At 54.4% G+C, this 16,882-nt stretch overlaps 3 protein-coding genes and 1 non-coding gene across 19 annotated transcripts in view; 1 reads left to right on the forward strand and 3 right to left on the reverse strand.

Annotated features, from left to right (window-relative positions):
* The window catches only part of SIRT2 (sirtuin 2), a 27,364-nt gene extending 20,210 nt beyond the window's left edge, over positions 1 to 7,154 (reverse strand). The window contains exons 1-5 of one of the 5 annotated variants that reach the window (XM_078359314.1): positions 7,037 to 7,154; positions 5,915 to 5,961; positions 2,959 to 3,092; positions 903 to 951; positions 499 to 612 (exon numbers count right to left, since the gene is read on the reverse strand). In XM_078359314.1, coding sequence (XP_078215440.1) covers positions 499 to 612; positions 903 to 951; positions 2,959 to 2,961 — 166 coding nt within the window. In that variant the 5' untranslated portion in view covers positions 2,962 to 3,092; positions 5,915 to 5,961; positions 7,037 to 7,154. Of the gene's footprint in view, positions 1 to 498; positions 613 to 902; positions 952 to 1,311; positions 1,461 to 2,958; positions 3,093 to 5,914; positions 5,962 to 7,036 lie in introns of those variants that run through there. The other 4 variants (XM_078359312.1, XM_035286163.3, XM_035286165.3 and 1 more) reach the window with 4 other exon arrangements.
* Positions 6,931 to 12,716, forward strand: NFKBIB (NFKB inhibitor beta). 9 transcript variants are annotated; one of them, XM_035286167.3, is made up of 6 exons: positions 6,931 to 7,272; positions 9,367 to 9,472; positions 9,555 to 9,888; positions 11,094 to 11,182; positions 11,270 to 11,530; positions 12,551 to 12,716. In XM_035286167.3, exons 1-6 carry the CDS (start codon positions 7,175 to 7,177, stop codon positions 12,650 to 12,652), a joined length of 990 nt encoding a protein of 329 aa, XP_035142058.1. In that variant the 5' UTR covers positions 6,931 to 7,174; the 3' UTR covers positions 12,653 to 12,716. The 9 variants fall into 9 exon arrangements, with proteins under 9 accessions (XP_035142058.1, XP_035142060.1, XP_035142063.1 ...); XM_035286169.3 differs by having other exon boundaries at positions 7,224 to 7,419; XM_035286172.3 differs by having other exon boundaries at positions 7,224 to 7,368.
* A 72-nt stretch (positions 12,717 to 12,788) lies between these two features.
* CCER2 (coiled-coil glutamate rich protein 2) lies at positions 12,789 to 16,157 on the reverse strand. Of its 4 annotated transcripts, none has more exons than XM_078359338.1 (6): positions 16,015 to 16,157; positions 15,749 to 15,789; positions 15,504 to 15,591; positions 14,497 to 15,032; positions 13,212 to 13,280; positions 12,789 to 13,122 (listed from the first exon to the last, which is right to left on the reverse strand). In XM_078359338.1, the coding sequence occupies exons 1-5, from the start codon at positions 16,079 to 16,081 to the stop codon at positions 13,239 to 13,241; spliced, it is 774 nt and encodes a 257-aa protein (XP_078215464.1). In that variant the 5' UTR covers positions 16,082 to 16,157; the 3' UTR covers positions 12,789 to 13,122; positions 13,212 to 13,238. The 4 variants fall into 4 exon arrangements, with proteins under 4 accessions (XP_078215464.1, XP_078215463.1, XP_003735613.1 ...); XM_078359337.1 differs by having other exon boundaries at positions 12,789 to 13,125; XM_003735565.6 differs by lacking the exon at positions 13,212 to 13,280.
* LOC118150336 (U6 spliceosomal RNA) lies at positions 13,423 to 13,528 on the reverse strand. Its single transcript, XR_004738449.1, has one exon. It is a non-coding gene; the product is annotated as a U6 spliceosomal RNA (small nuclear RNA).
* Positions 16,158 to 16,882: the final 725 nt, after the last annotated feature.

Here is a 16,882-nt window from a genome sequence, read left to right on the forward strand (position 1 = left end):
GCTTCAAGCTGGATTACAGAGCCAACACACTCCTTTTTGGCTTAGGCCAGTTCCAGTTGGGTTTCCAGATACTTGTAAAGAAAAGGTTTTGGCCTGGTGTGGTGGCTCATGCCTGTAATCCCAGCAATTTGGGAGGCTGAGGCGGGTGGATCACAAGGTCAGGAGTTCAAGACCAGCCTGGCCAACATAGTGAAACCCTGTCTCTACTAAAAATACAAAAATTATCTGAGCATGGGGGTGGGTGCCTAGTCCCTAGCTGCTCAGGAGGCTGAAGCAGGAGAATTGCTTGAACCCAGGAGGCAGAGGTTGCAGTGAGCTGAAGATCACGCCATTGCACTCCAGTCTGGGTGACAGAGGGAGACTCTAACTCAATAAATAAATAAATAGTAAGTAAGTAAATAAATAAATGTTTCAATAAATGGTTCAAATGGCTGGGGATGGGAGGTCACATGTGCTCAGGAGCCACGCAAAGTGGCCCAATCCTGACAGGGGACTCACAGCGTTCGCTCTGCATGTACCGGACTACCCCTTCCAAGGTCAGCTCGTCCAGCAGACGTTCCTTCTGGCTGCCCAGGCTGAGCGTCTGGGTGAAGAAGTTCCGCAGGAAGTCCACTAACCGGAAAGAAGAGAGCAAGAGGCATGATGGGCATTCAGCTGGGGGCATGGATGTCTCCAGCACCCTGGTCCCAGCCCTGGGGTCCCCAGCCTCCCCACATCTAAAGGCAAGAGGCCCAGCCCAGCCAGGGGCCTCCAGGAGCCTGCTCTGGCACTGGTACCCAACCCACTACTATATGCTTTCAATGTCACTCCTGATAGAGTTGAGAGGTATCACCCACAACCCTGCCCTAAAATCCCCCCACACCCCAGAACCCCGCTGCCTGTCCCCCAAGGAAGATACTCACTGTCTGGTTCTCCACCAGTGGCTCCGTTCTCAGTGTCTGAATCTGAGTCCTGGAAGGGGTGGGGTGGGGTGGCCAGGCCCCAGAGGTGAGATTAGGGAGGGAGGAGAGGGGGTGATACTAGGTTTGGGCAAGAGGCTGTGGCAGGACGGTAGCCTGAGGAAGTGTGGGATGGTGGAGAGACAGCACTAGAGCTAGCTCAAGGGCTCTGGGACAGGCTGCCTGAGTGGGAGTCCGGGCTGCCCCAGGAGCAGGACCTCATGCAAGTGACTTTTCTCTTTTTTTTTTTTTTGAGACAGGGTCTGGCTCTGTTGCCCAGACTGGATTGCACTGGTGCAATCACAGTTCGATGCAGCCTCAACCTCCCAAGCTCAAGGGATCCTCCCAAGCTCAAGGGATCCTCTCACCTCACCTTCCCAAGTAGTTGGAACCACAGGCACATGCCATCACGCCCTGCTAATTTTTTCTTTCTTTTTTTTCTGAAGAGGCGAGGTCTCTCTGTGTTGTCCAGGCTAGCCTTGAACTCCTAGGCTCAAGCAAGTCTCCTGCCTCAGCCTCCCAAAGTGCTAGGATTTCAGGCATGGGCCACTGTAGCTGGCTGGGACTTTGATTTTCTAAGTCTGGCTGTCCTTCACCTTGGAAAGGGAGCTGGGGTGCTGGGTGTGGCACCAGGAGCAGGGGAAGTGCTCCGAAAGCGCTGGCTATTGCTGGTAATATCACAGCCTGGGGTCCTCCCTTTGTCCCCTGGTCCCCTGGAGTGTGGGCCTGCTGTGCCTTCCCAGCAGCCCTGGGGCCCTCTGAATAATGTCCCAGGTCACTCTGAAAATGGTTCCAATGCATGGCCTCAGTGCTCACTGCAAGGACCTATGGGCCCCCCTGCTCGAGGCCCCAAACATCTCTCGAAGCCTCCCCTCAGCCCAGCTCCAGAGTGGCAGGTCTCTGGGACTCTGTCCAGGGCCTCTCTGCTTTCTCTTTCCACTTTCCCATGGCTACCTGCCCCATCCATGCCAAGGGCCTCGGCCTCCTCACTCATGATACCATCTCTCTGCCCCCAGATCTGGGGTTCCATGGCCTCCTGGACACCTTGCCCTAGGTACTCCCCAGACTCTCACTCCTACCATGTCTCAAACTGGCCTTGACATCTCCCTCAAAGCCATTCTCCTCCCAGGCCACATCTCAACATGATCGTACTGTCCCCCAGTCTGCCAGCTGTTTCCTGCTCCTGCCTCCTTCCTCATCCTCCTGCCACAACCCTTCAGCTCCAGAGCATGGAGCTGCCTAAGGGTCTGTCTGCCAACCCCCTTTTCCTCCCTGGGGCTCCACCTGGTCTAGCCTGTCCTCTTCTCCAGGGTCCTACCTCAGCCTCCTCACCCAGCTTCCCAGCCTCAGTCTCCACCTCATCCACCCTGCTGCCCTGCACGGGAGGCTGTCTGGGTCAGCCCGCTCCTCTCCACTTCAAAGACCCTTCTCTGTGTCTTCTCTAGTCTTCCCAGATACCTGTGGAATTGCCAGGACGTCCACAAGGGCAGGGGCTTCGTGTTCACCACTGAATGCCCAGCACTGAGAACAGGGTCTAGCTCCTGGCAGGAGCACCAGAACCCTCCACCACGGAATGAATGCCTGCTCCAGGCTGGGCCACAGCTGGGCCCTGCCATGGATTTTACCAAAATGCAGTTCGGACCAAGCCACCCCCTCAAACAACCCCCTTCGCCGGCCACTCACTGCCTTATGTCCAGACTTTTTTGAATAAGACCCTCCCTTCCAAACACAGGACAATTTTTTAAATTGCTTTTTAAGATTGCACAACCTAGGCTGGGCACGGCGGCTCATGCCTGTAATTCCAACACTCTGCGAGGCTGAGGCAGGACGACTGCTTGGGGCCAGGAGTTCAAGACCAGCCTAGGTAATACAGTGAGACTCTGTCTCTATTTAAAGAGAGAGAGAACGAGAGACAGAGAGACAAAGAGAAAGAGAGATTGGACAACCTCTGCAAAACCTTGACCATACTCGTGTATACTTCAGCAAGGGGGGCATTTGCCTTGTAATTGCCCAAGCTCACCATTATAAAGATAACGATTGTTGGCCGGGTGAGGTGGCTCACGCCTGTAATCCAAGCACTTTGGAGGCCAAGGCAGGCGGATCACCTAACGTTGGGCGTTGAGGACCAGCCTGACCAACATGGTGAAACCCCGTCTTAAAAAAAAAAAGAAAAAAAGAAAAAAAAAGATAACCATTGTTAACTATGCCTAATGGTAATTACTCCAGTTTTCTCTGTATAAAAGTAATTATTGTTACAGAAATAGGTCACAGAATGATGCAAGATCTTGAGTTTTCTGCAGAACAATATACTACAGGCCCATCCCATTAAAAAAATTTTTTTTTGCTGGGTCAAATGCAATTTCAAAAAGAAAAAAATTTTTTTTAAAAAAGAGACAGTGGGCCAGGCGCGGTGCTAGTCAGTAATCCCAGAACTTTGGGAGGCAGAGGCGGGAGGATCACAAGGTCAGGAGTTCAAGACCAGCCTGACCAACGTGGTGAAACCACATTTCTACTAAAAAACAAAAAATTAGCCAGAAGTGGTTCCACGCACCTGTAATCCCAGCTACTTGGGAAGCTGAGGCAGAAAAGTCTCTTGAACCCAGGAGGCAGAGGTTGCAGTGAGCCGAGAGTATGCCATTGTATTCCAACCGGGGCAACAGAGCAAGACTCTGTCTCGAAAAAAAAAAAAAAAGAGAGACAGTATCTTGTTATGTTGCCCAGGCCGTTCTCGAATTCCTGGGCTCAAGTGATCCTCCTGCCTCCCAAAGTGCTGGGATTACAGGTGTGAGACACCGTGCCTGGCCTCACCTCATTCTTCACAGCAGCTGCATAGATTTAGGTTGTATGGATGAACCATAGTTCATTTAACCCATCCACTGACAGCCATTTGGACTGTTTCCAGTTTGGCCCTGTGACGGACAATGCTGCATTTTACATCTCTCTCTTTGGGACTGAGGCTCCTTTTTCACATTCAACCTTTTTCTCTGACAGTGGTGGTGCTTTGGGGGCCAGGCGAGTGACTTGCCACAGTCTAACAGGAGGCTGTTATACCCTCAGCATGGCTCCACTGTGCATTTGTGAAGTATTCTGATGCCCACTTCTGCACCACCCCACATCTGAAAGGCAATCTCGGGGGTGTGGGTGGGCTGGCACTCTTTCAGGCTGTACACAGTGAGGCTCTGTGGAGGGCCTGTGCCCAGCATGTCCCTGCAGCTTGGCCTAAGGGAGAGCTGGAGGTGCTGGCAGGTGCCTTCAGGCTCCCATGAGACTGCCTGCCCACCTCTCCTGGCAGCTGCTGGCAGGCAGTGCACCCAGTGCTGGGGGACTCAAACTCTTCCTTTTTTTATTTTTATTTTTATTTTTTTGAGACAGAGTCTCTTTCTGCCACCAGGTACCAGGCTGGAATGCAGTGGAGCGATCTTGGCACACTGCAACCTCCGCCTCCCAGGTTCAAGCAATTCTCCTGCCTCACAGCTTCTTGAGTAGCTGGGACTACAAGCTTTGTATTTTTCAGTAGAGACGGGGTTTCACCATGTGGGCCAGGATGGTCACAATCTCTTGACCTCAAGTGATCTGCCCGCCTTGGCCTCCCAAAGTGCTGGGATTACAGGCGTGAGCCACCATGCCCGGTCTCAAACCCTTCCTTACTCCTGTCACCTAGGGACAGAGGATAAGTGACTTAACAACTCTGCCTCAAATTCTGCAACTGTAAAATGGCCATGATAGGCATTTCTCTTCACAGGGATGCCAGGAAGATGAAATGAGATGAGGCACATTTGTCACTAAACAGTGCCCAGCCTAAGTAAGCTGTCAGTCAACGCTAACCACGACTATCACAAGCTGACCACCACCAGCTGCCCAATTACGGAACACACCATTACACTCCTTCATGCCCCCAGGTCAGGTCTTTGCACAAGCTGTACCTGCTGTGTGAACCACCATTTCTCACCTTGTCTAAGAAAATTCTAAGTCACTCTTCACTTATGCTGTGTCTGATGGCTAGACCAGCCTGCAGACTCCTCCAGGGACTGGTCTGGCTGGAATCTTCTTTGACCCAGAAACTTTTCTCTGTGCTCCCACAGTGCCCTGAGTTTCTTTCTTTTTATTCCTTTTTTTTTTTTTTTTGAGACAGGGTCTTGCTCTGTCACCCAGGTTGGAGTGTAATGTCACAATCATGGCACACCACGGCCTCAACCTCCTGGGCTTAAGCAATCCTCCCCCCACTCAGCCTCCTGAGTAGCTGGCACTACAGGCATGAAACACTACACATGGCTAATTTCTAAATTTTTTATAGAGATGGGGGCCACCTATGTTGGCCAGACTGGTCTGAAACTCCCGGGCTCAAGCGATCCTCCTACCCTAGCCTCGCAAAGTAATGGAATTACAAGCATGAGCCACTGTGTCGGGCCCTGAGTTACTTTCTTTCTTTCTTTTTTACTTCTTAGAGAAAGGGTCTTGCTCTTTTACCCAGGGTGGAGTGTCACTATGCAATCATAGCTCACTGCAGCCTCAAACTCCTGGACTCAAGTGACCCTCATGCCTTAGCCTCCTGAGTTATTAGGATTACAGGTATAAGCCACTGCACCTGCCTCCCCCGCCCGTACCCTGAGTTCCTTTCATCATCAGGCTGTCGGATCATTTTTCCCATTACTTGTCCATGAGATCTGTGTGTTCCAAGACCAAATGGGACACCTGTCTCTTCCAGGCCCAGGACAAATTTGGTTTAGAAGGGATGGGAGGCAGTGGCAAGGAAGGAGGAGAGTTTGGGAGGGCAAGCCTGGACTCGAGACTGCAAACTCTTCTGTGACAATCCCCAGAATCTGCCTGTCCCCATAAAGCTGCCCTGGGTGGCGTGAGGATTGGGACAATGAGCCAAGGGCCCTGGGGTGACTGTCTCTCCTTTGCCACCTCCCCCCAGCATGGGATGTGGAACAAGTCCATGTCTCTCCTCCCCTCCACCATTTCCCCCATCTCACCTGAGCCTCCTGCACCTTCCCTGCCTGGGTCTCCAGAGGGTGAGAGGCTGGGGGAGGGGAGCAGAGGTGGTTACAGTAGGGAGAACGATTAAGGGGGGAACACAAGGGTTCAAATTGTCAGTGAGGGGGCAAGAACACCCACCAACCTAGTTACACTGGGACGGGGTGGTGGTAAAATTGGAGCAGAGGGAAAGAGGGGATGGGAGAAAATATCTTATCCGCATGCAAAGTGGTGCCCGGGGAGGTGATTAGTGAGGGGCAGAGAGGCTGGGGAGGAAGATTTAGGAGGACAGGGAGAAGTAGGGGCTTTTGCCCAGGCTGGTCTTGAACTCCTGGGCTCAATCGATCCAACCACCTTGGCCTCCCAAAGTACTGGGATTACAGGCATGAGCCATTGTGTCTGGCCCTGACTTTCTTTGTCTTTTACTTTTTAGAGAAAGGGCCTGGCTCATGTCACCCAGGCTGGAGTGCAATGGTGCGATCATAGCTCACTGCAGCCTCAAACTCCTGGGCTCAAGCGATCCTCCTTCCTCCTGCCTAGGGGATTCAGGGCATGAAGGAACACTCAGGAGGAGTTAGGAAGGACGCAGCAGTGTGAGTGTGTGTGCGGGAGGGTTAGGTTTACAAGGCAGAGGGAAGTTTAGAAAGGAAGGGAGAAGGGAGGGGACGCTTCGGCTGGGAGGCAGGTCTGGGAGGGAGGTGCAGTGGTGCAGTGGAGGCGGTAGGTTTGGGAGAGGCGCGGATACGAAGGGAAGCCATAGGAGGGGACAACAGGGGTCCCTCAGCATCCTCCGGTTGCCTCTAACAATTAGGTACCCTTAGCAACAGGGACCGCGGCAACTTAGGTTCTTTGCAGCGAGGGTCCTCAGCAACCAAGATACGAAAAACACGCCATTATTGGCAACTTGGCAAGCGGATGTGATAAACCAACCCCGAACAACCTGCGACCCAGAAACCCACCAGCCTAGCGATACAGATCGCTTAGCAACAACCCTCAGAATCCCACTATCCGAAGCGCTCCCTACTTCCCGCCCCGCAGCGGCCGCCCTCGGGCCCCGGGGCCTGCAGCCTTCAGCTAGGCCCCGGCGCGGCCCGACCCTCCCACCCGGGTCCCCGACTCACGGTCTGGCTCTGCCATGGGCACGGTGCTGAAGCCCTCGTGGCTGTCACCGATCGCTCTGTCCCGTCACCAACCACTGTGTCCCGTCACCGACTGCTCTGTCCTGTCACCGACTGCTCTGTCCCGTGACGGCACCAGAAATGGGAGTGGCCGGGATAGGGCTTAGAACTACAACTCCCAGTAGCCATTGCGGCAGAAGCCGCGCTTTCGTACGACAGCCAGAGCGCCCCAGACTTAGGTAAGAAAGCGCGCTAGGGCCGGACTTCGAGTCCCAGAAGGCGCGGCGTCAGCAGCCATGTTGGTAAAGGGCGCCCGGAAAATGTAAAAACGGCTAGTGAGTCGTAGTCCTCCCAAATACTCTGATTGGTCACGATATGGTACCAGGGTAGGGCGCGAGCGATTCAGCATATTATCATTGGATGAATTAGGGGGCGTGGTGGGGAATTTCCCGCAGGGCGGAAGCGCCAGAACTGCCGGCAAAGCCCAGCTCCAGGCAAGCGACTGCGGGGGGCCCCTGAGGTGGCGGGGGCCATGGCTGGGGTCGCGTGCTTGGGAAAAGCTGCCGACGCAGATGAATGGTGCGACAGCGGCCTGGGCTCCCTGGGTCCGGACGCAGCGGCCCCCGGAGGACCGGGCTTGGTCGCAGAGCTGGGCCCGGGGCTGTCGTGGGCGCCCCTTGTCTTCGGCTACGTCACTGAGGATGGGGACACGTGAGTGAACCTTAGGTTGCCAAACGGAGCCCTAGGACCCGGCGTCTGATTCCCCATTAGTTTCTGATCCCTGAGGCTTCCTAACCTCCTACTCCTAAATCTGATTTCCGATGCTGAACTTCCTGACCTGTAACCCCTGAGTCCTAACTTTTAACAAAACCAATCTTCTATCCAGCTGTGATGCTAACCCAATCATTTCAGACCTTCCTTTCTTGAACTATGATTCTCAGCTCCTGGAATCCACATTCTGTCCACGGATACCCAAACCCGACTCCAGTCCTGAGGCTTTTGTTAGAACTGTGGCTTCTCCTGACTTCGAACCTCCAAATATAATCTTTGATTCTTAGTTCCTGATGTGAGCCTTAGACTGATTTCCGAAATTAATACTTGGTCCCTGACTCTAAGATCTTGTTTTCTGAGCAGTGTTCTTCAAGTCTTAAAAGAGTGAGAATGTAAGTTCTCCTATGTTGAATTCCTAATTGAAGTAGAAAAATAGAAAAAGAAAAAAGAATGTAAGCTCCATGAAACCAAGGATTCATCTGTTGAACAAATATTCTTTACATATTACCACATTCCAGGCTTCGTTTTAGGTGCTAGTGATAAAGGCAGTGAAGAAAACAGACAAAAAACTAAAGCCCTTGTGAAGGAGACGTTTTATTTTAGTGGGGCTAAACAGATTGATAAGACAGCAAGGAAGGAAAGAAACAGAAAGACAGAAAGAAACAAAGACATGCAGAAAGAAAGACACAGAAAGTAAGAGAAGGAAAGAAAGTCACAGGTTGTCAGTACTTTGGAGAAAAATAAAGCAGGAAAATGAGGCAATAGATAAACAAGATAAGAGCATTTCAGGCAGAAGGAACTGCAATTGCAAAGGCCCAGATGAGGGACTGTACTGGGTTTTTTTGTCTGTTGTGTTTACTGCCCTATGCCCAGTGATGCAGGCAGTGCCTGTCCCAGGAAGCAGTTAATAAATACTGATCTTACCAAAGAACCAGCTTTAGGTTTATTAATTTTTGTTAATTAATTTGGTTTCATTAATTTTATTTTAGTTTTCAATTGGTCTTTGATTCTTAGCTCACTCCAAAGTGTGAGCTACTGCGCCTGGCCAACAACTCTGTCCTGTGACTCTTGCAAGCCTGGTCTCTACAGACTCTTCCTCCATGTCCATCTCCTGACCTCAGACAACCTGATGGGCTCTGCTTGGGGTCCCCTCTCTCAACCGTGGCTCTCAAGACCATAAGCTGTGGCAGTCAAGTGTAGGGCCCACCTCATGTTTCCTGTCTTTCGGGGGCCACTGTGATTCATTGCATGACGTCCAGCGTCTTCAACACTGTTGCTTCATATACCGTATTGCGTCTGATTTTTCTTTGTTTCTTGTGGGAGGGAAGTCTGGTCCATGTTACTTCATTTTGGGCAGAAGTGGAAATCCCACTGAATAAACATTGTTGGTTCCACAAATTTGCTGATGAAACTCTGACCTCTCTGACCCTCCCAGATAGCTGACAGTGGGTTCCAGAACTGTGGTCCCAAAGCCTAGCATACAGTAGCCACCCCATGTTTGTTGAATGAAGGAATGCAAGAGGACTTGAATTTTGCCCTCTGACCCCAGTCTTTGTCCCCAGGGCACTGCATTTGGCTGTGATTCATCAGCACGAACCCTTCCTGGATTTTCTTCTAGGCTTCTCAGCCGGCACTGAGTACATGGACCTGCAGAATGACCTAGGCCAGGTGAGCCACGAGGGGATGGAGTAGGGGTTGGGGTCTGGGGTTCCCAGTGTGACTCCCTACTGCCTGTCCTCTGCTTCTGCAGACGGCCCTGCACCTGGCAGCCATCCTGGGGGAGGCATCCACGGTGGAGAAGCTGTATGCAGCAGGCGCTGGGCTGTGCGTGGCAGAGCGTGGGGGCCACACGGCGCTACACCTGGCCTGCCGTGTGGGGGCACTTGCCTGTGCCCGTGCCCTGCTTCAGCCCCGCCCTCGGCGGCCCAGGGAAGCCCCGGACACCTACCTCGCTCATGGCCCAGACCACAATCCCGACACCAACCATACCCCTGTCACCTTGTACCCCGATTCTGACTTGGAGAAGGAAGAAGAGGAGAGTGAGGAGGAGTGGAAGCTACAGCTGGAGGCTGAAAACTATGAGGGTGAGGGTCGCCACCAGGGAAGGACTGAGCTCCCAGGCTAGGTGAGAGCACCTGGCCCTGGGCTCTCTTCCCTGATTCCAGACCGAACTCCTTGGGAAATCACGCCTAGGCTTCAGGAACCCAGGCATCGGGACCAGGGACCTCCACTCAGGGCCCAGATGATTGACAATTGGATATGTAAGACCCAGGATTCCCACTTGGAGGCCCCAGATCACTTGGGACGCAGACCTGGCACTCATAGACCCAGAGCTGCCAGGATCCAGTTGCTGGGCCCTTGGGCTCCCCACCTGCAGGGTGTATTCAAGCTGGTATCCCTACCCCACCTAGGACCAGGGAATGCAGAGCTCAGGCCCTCTGGGAAACTCTGGCACCCCAGGTTCCCAGTGATGGGCAGCAGGGACAGCCCTCCTCTGCCTCATGGGAAAAAGGAGTCACCTGCCCACAGCCTGGCATCCAAGTTTCTGCTCCCTCACCTATAAGCCTGCCCACCTGGTACCAGACCCCTCCTCAGATGGACTGAGGTCGTTCAGGACCCATTGTTAAGGGCCTGCATCTCACCCCCAGATCACAGGCTTTTCAGCCACTTGGTAGCCCCCCCTTTTTTTTTTTTTTTTTTTTTTTTTTTTGAGTCGGAGTCCCACTCTCCACCAGGCTGGAGTGCAGTGGTGTGATTTCAGCTCACTGCACCCTCCACCTCCTGGGTTCAAGCAATTCTCCTGCCTCAGCCTCCGGAGTAGCTGGGACTATAGGTGCCTGCCACCACACCCGGCTAATTTGTGGATTTACTAGAGATGGAGTTTCACCATGTTGGCCAGGATGGTCTCGATCTCCTGACCTTGTGATCTGCCTGCTTTGGCCTCTCAAAGTGTTGGGATTACAGGCATGAGCCAGCGCACCAGCTCAGGTCCTTTGTGAATTAAGAGCAGAGACTTAGGTCTCCTGGCCCCAACATCCCAGCCCCCCATCCACAGACCCCAGGCTCTTCACCCATGAGCCCCAGGCTTCTCAAAGCCCAGGCTCTAGCACTTGCCGGCAAGCTAAGGCCATCCGACACACACATTTAGGACCCAGGTACCTCTTTGACATACCCAAAGGTTCAGGAACCAGCCCCACACCTGATCACCCTCAGGCCACGTGGTCCTCCCCCAGGATCAAAGCATGGGGGACCCCTCACCCCATCATCTGATGCGTCACTCTGTCCCCAGGCCACACCCCACTCCACGTGGCTGTTATCCACAAAGATGCAGAGATGGTCCAGCTGCTCCGAGATGCCGGAGCTGACCTCAACAAACCGGTGAGCACCACCCTGGGGGAAGCTGCTGTCGTCAGGAGGGGGCTGGTCCCCTCCTTGGGCCCTCTGACCCTTCTGCTGCACCCACAGGAGCCCACGTGTGGCCGGAGCCCCCTGCACTTGGCAGTGGAGGCCCAGGCGGCCGATGTACTAGAGCTTCTCCTGAGGGCAGGTGCCAACCCTGCTGCCCACATGTACGGTGGCTGCACTCCCCTGGGCAGTGCCATGCTCCGGCCCAACCCCATCCTTGCCCGCCTCCTCCGTCAACACGGAGCCCCTGAGCCTGAGGACGAGGACGACAGACCCGGCCCCTGGAGCAGCAGTAGCGACAGCGACAGCGGAGATGAGGGCGTGAGTCAGGAGGCGAGACAGGGCTGCCCAGCTGGGGGGTCAGGGTAGACCGGCAGGCAGGAAGCAGGAGAAGATAATTAGGTGCACGTGGAGACCGACCTTGGGCTGCTGCTGCTGGAGAACTCAGGCAGGTGGCAGCACCAGTGACATGGGGCACTAGTAAGAACAGACCTGGGTGGGGCGGTGGGAAGAGCTTGGGCAGACGTGGCTGAAAAGCTAAGGTGGTGGCAAAAGTAGAACTCAGCCAGAGTTGGAGAAAAGACCTTGGTCATAGTGAACACAGGCAGGGTGGGTGGCAGCGTCGGAGCTGGAGAATTCAGGTTATGAAAAGACAACCTTGGGTGGCAGTGATTTGAACACCAGCAGCGGTAGGGCAGGACCCAAGCCAGAGGTGGGAGAGATGTAGTCAGAGAACCCAGCAATACAGACCTGACCTTGGGCAAGGTGCGGGGCTGAATGACGGGCATGCAGTAATTCGGGTAAAGGCAGAGGGAAGGGGTGGAGGAGGGCCACCTTAGTTGCCAGAATGCTGGAGTGTCGGCTGGGCTAGAGCTCCGACTATAGAAGTAAATTTGAAAATGGAGTTCTGGCTGGGCACAGTGGCTCATGCCTGTAATCCCAGCACATTGGGAAGCCCAGGCAGGTGGATCACCTGGGGTCAGGAGTTCGAGACCAGCCTGACCAACATGGTGAAACCCCATCTCTACTAAAAATACAAAAATTAGCCTGGCGTGGTGGCGGGCACCTGTAATCCCAGCTACTTGAGAGGCTAAGATAGGAGAATTGCTTGAACCCGGGAGGCAGAAGTTGGAGTGAACCTAGATCGCGCCATTGCACTCCAGCCTGGGTAACAACAGCAAAACTCCGTCTCAAAAATAAATAAATAAAATAAAATAAAAATTAAAAAAAGGAAAATGGAGTTCTGAGAGCTAGGAGCAAGGGAATTTGGGGCAAGACACAATTCTTAGGCTGCTCTGTGAAGACATCTGAGCTCCTCTGCCTGGTCCCCTTTGCCCCCAGGATGAATACGACGACATTGTGGTTCACAGCGGCTGCTGCCAAACCCGGTTGCCTCCCACCCCAGCCTCGAAACCTCTTCCTAACGACCCCCGCCCTGTCTGATTCATTTGATTGTTAATATAATTTCCAATTTAATAAATAAAACCCCAATTCTGAAAACCAGAAACCAGACTGATCTCATCTTCCCGGTCCTCCAGGTCCTTCTGGGGCTCATCCCTGTCACATCACGGAGGCAGGGTGCTTTTCTTTGTGCTTTATTTACTCAGAAGGGTTGGAGTGGGAATGCATGGGGGTGGGGGTGCTTCGTGAGTCAGGGCTGACCCCAGCCCCCTGCTCAACTCAGGTGTGGTTCCAAGGCATGCCCATCTTCTCCCCTGCTCCAGTAGGGGTGTTGTGGGGTGCTGGTGAGGTGGAGGCTTCAGGGTCAACAGACCTAAGCCACAGGGTGTGTCGGGAGGAAGGAGGGCTCGAGGCAGGGGTCAGCCCTCCCTCCTGAGCTGCTGCTCCCCCAGCGTCTCCGTTACCTTCTTCAGTTCGTCTCTCAAGTGCTCCAGCCGCTCCACCTCCTGTTCCTGCTGGGGTCAGAAAGGTGGTGGTCAGCACCCACCTTCAAAGACAGGCCATCGCAGTCACTGTGAACGTGGGCCATGCCGGTTCTCACAGTGGCAGCCAGCAGCAGTCGTTCTGATCACCGTGGACCGTGATGGTGACCATGCTGACCACCATAACCCTGGAAGAGCAGTAGTGGCTAATGTGACCACAGCCAACAGCAGCGGCATGGGACGGGCAAAGGTGCCTGGCATGAGTGCCTTGCGATGTGATAGCACTTTATTTTATTTTTATTTTTTCAATTAAAAAATTTATATAAAAAATATAATATGGAATACTTCACGAATTTTCATGTCATCCTTGCGCAGGGGCCACGCTACCTTCTCTGAATCATTCCAGTTTTAGTATATGTGCTGCGGAAGCGAGCACTTTTATTTTTAAGATGGAGTTTTGCTCTGTCACCCAGGCTGGAGTGCAGTGTTTCGATCTCAGCTCACTGCAACCTCCACCTCCTGGGTTCAAGCAATTCTTCTGTCTTAGCCCCCTGAGTAGCTGGGATTACAGGTGCCCACCATCACACTGGACTAATTTTTCATATTTTTAGTAGGGATGGGGTTTCACCACGTTGGCCAAGCTAGTCTCGAACTCTTGACCTCAAAGTGATCCACCTGCCTCAGCCTCCCAAAGTGCTGGGATTATAGGTGTGAGCCACTGTGCCCGGCTTTTTTTTTTTTTTAAAGACAGTTTTGCTCTGTAGCCCAGGTTGGGAGTGCAGTGGCACAATCATGGCTCACTGCAGCCTCAACCTCCCGGGGTTCAAGCAATCCTACCACCTCAGCTTCCTGAGAGCTGGGACCACAGGGGTGTGCCACCATGCCTGGCTAATTTTTTAAATTATTTGTAGAGTCAGTGTTTCACTATGTTGCCCAGGCTGGTTTCCAACTCCTGGCTTCTAGGAGTCCTCCTGCCTTAGCCTCCTAAAGGATTACCCCTCCCTAGGATTACAGGCATGAGCCACCATGCCCAGCCTGTAATGGCACTTTTGGTTACTGCCACCAATCACGGAGATACCTTGTCTTCCATGACCCAGCAGTGGTGTCTGTCACCTAGTGAAGCAGGCACAGCGGCCACTTTCATGGTGGCCGACTTGCTAGTGACACTGGCTTGCTTCTGTGCAATAATGGCACCATCTTGGTTGCCGTAGTCCATACCGTATATGGAAATAGGAAGTAGAGGCCATGCACAGAAGTTGTTACCCAGTCCTGGGGTCAGTCTTGGTCACTGTGATCTGGTGGTATATGGCCGACACTGGTGGCTGTGGAGTTGTAACTCCATTGACCATCTGGTCAGCCCTCCCTCCACACTGCCTTGGTGCTCCTCCATCATCCCCCACTCACCTCCCTCTCCAAAACTGCCTCCTCCTCCTCCTGCCTGGGCTCAGCCTCTGGCTGGTGGTGGTGGTGGTGGTGTGATGAGTCCTCGTGCCTCTCTCCTCCGCCCTTCTCGGCCCCCTGCCACAGGCTTCGGTCCCTGCCCAGCACTCGCACCCCCTTCTCCTCTGCCTGGAACTGGGCCGTCTCTTCGTCGCTGGCCTTCTCTGCCACCCGCTTCTTGAGGTCTCCTCCATTCTCTAGATGGTACTTCCACAGGTCACTGAAGGTCTCCATGGGCCCCTTCTTCCTCTCCTTCTTCTCCTCTTCCTCCTTCTCCTCCTCCTCATCCTCCTCCCGGTGGAGCTGGCGGTGCCCTTGCTCTCGGATGGCTTGTTCCTGGACCTCGGACTTGTGGATCCTCTCTGCTATGTCCTCCTCTTCCTCATCCCTCACCTCCTGGCTGGACCTCTTCTTCCCAGCCTCCTGCTTCTTGAAATCCCCAAGCAGCAGGCCTTTCTCCTCAGTGGACATGCAGCCGTGGGGCTCTGTCCCGCACATCTCTGGCAGAAAGACAAAGGATGCTCTCTAAGCATCCAATTGGGAAACTGAGGCTGGGCATGCAGGCCCTGTAATTGCAGGAGGCCAAGGTGGCTGATCACCTGAGGTCAGGAGTTCAAATTGGGAAACTGAGGCCTTGAAGAGTTCTGGGCCCTGCTCAAGGTCTCACAGTGGGGGCTGCCCAGACTGGAAGGGGAGGGTACCAGTTCATCCCACCCGGGGGGGACATTCCCTGCTCCATCTGGTCCTTCTGCTGGGAGCTGCAAGGGTGGAGCTGGTAGCCGGGCTCTGTCAGGTGTGAATGCTGGGCAGTGCCCCCCTGGCCCAGGCAAAAGGGCTGTGGGAATGAGGACCCCTTCCTCCAGGAACCCCGGGTGGGAGGGCACATGGGACACCTGGGCAGGACCCTGGGTTGGGGGGTGGTGAGGTCCATTAGGGCTCTGGAGGGCAAGTGGGGCCCGGGACCTCCTTACCTTTGTGGAGAAGAGCAGTGCAGGGTCCCCTCTGGACCTGGCCTACGGTCAGCACCTCTGTGACCACCTCTGCCAGACAGCGGGTCAGCTGGGGGGCAGGGGTACTAGGTGAGAGGGAAGGTTGAGGGGAGGGGTATGGGGAGGAGAATGGCTGGTTTGAGGGCAGTGGGGATCATAGGGCAGGCTGTGCAGGGAGGGCAGGGGCCCAGCTAGGTGAGGCAGGGCAAGGGCTCCACACTCCTCACCTCCTCCTTGGAGGGTCTCAGTGCCAAGGGAGCAGCGGCGGCTGTGGAGAAAGGAGGCTGGTGCTGGGCTTGGGCGCCCTGCCTGTTGTCCCCAGTACTGCCCCCAGCTCCATGGGCGTCCCGATCCCCACACATACCCCATCATCCCACCTGGTAGGTGCACCGTCCCAGCTGGAGGCTTGCCCCTGAAGCCTCTGCTAGGTGCACTACGCGGCCCTGGCCACTGGAGTCCCTGCTCCCTGGCCCCTTATGGGTCCCGCACTCACCTGCTCCCAGCAGAAGCAGCGGCAGCAGCAACAGCAGCAGCAGGGAGGCGGGCCCGCGGCAAAGCATGGTGGGTGTCCGACGGGTCCACGGAGCTGTGTGGGCCGGGACTGCTGCGCCTTATAACCCATGCGGCCCCAAAGGGAGGAAGTGATGTCATCACCACCCCCTTCCCGCCTGCGGCAGGGCAACATCTGCAGGGCGGTCGCCTGCCTGAGACCCTCAATTATTCATGAGGCCCCCACCCTATAAGCACTCCCCTTGAGGCTTCCGGCCAGGAGCGCAGCAGCAGAGGGTTGGGGGCCTCCTCTTTTTTTTTTTTTTTGAGACAGGGTCTGGCTCTGTCACCCAGGCTGGAGTGCAGTGGCGCAATCACCTGCTCACTGCAGGCTCCTGAGCTCAGCTGATCCTCCTACCTCAGCCTCCAGAGTAGCTGGGACCGCAGACATGTACCACCACATCTGGCTAATAATGATTAGTTTTCACAGAGGCACAGTCTCACTTTGTTGGCCAGACTGGTCTCAAACTCCTGGTCTCAAGTGATCCTCTTGCCTGGGGCTCCCAAAGTGCTGGGGTTATAGGCGTGAGTTGCCATGCCTGGCCTGGGAGGGTCTCTTCCCAGAGCAGCAGGGTCTGGTCTCTCGCTCTCCAAGCTGACTGGTGGACCTGGGTGAGGACCCAGAGTTAGCCACTCACAGATGGACCTCAGGCAACTCCTTCCCTTCCTGGGCCTGTTTCCTCATCCAGAGAGGTCTTTTTTTTTTTTTTTTGAGACAGTCTCACTCTGTTGCCCAGGCTGGAGTGCAGTGGCACGATCTGGGCTCACTGCAACCTCTGCCTCCCGGGTTCAAGCGATTCTCCTGCCTCAGC

Source organism: Callithrix jacchus, chromosome 22 (genome assembly GCF_049354715.1).
Source record: "Callithrix jacchus isolate 240 chromosome 22, calJac240_pri, whole genome shotgun sequence".
Lineage (NCBI taxonomy): Eukaryota > Metazoa > Chordata > Mammalia > Primates > Cebidae > Callithrix > Callithrix jacchus.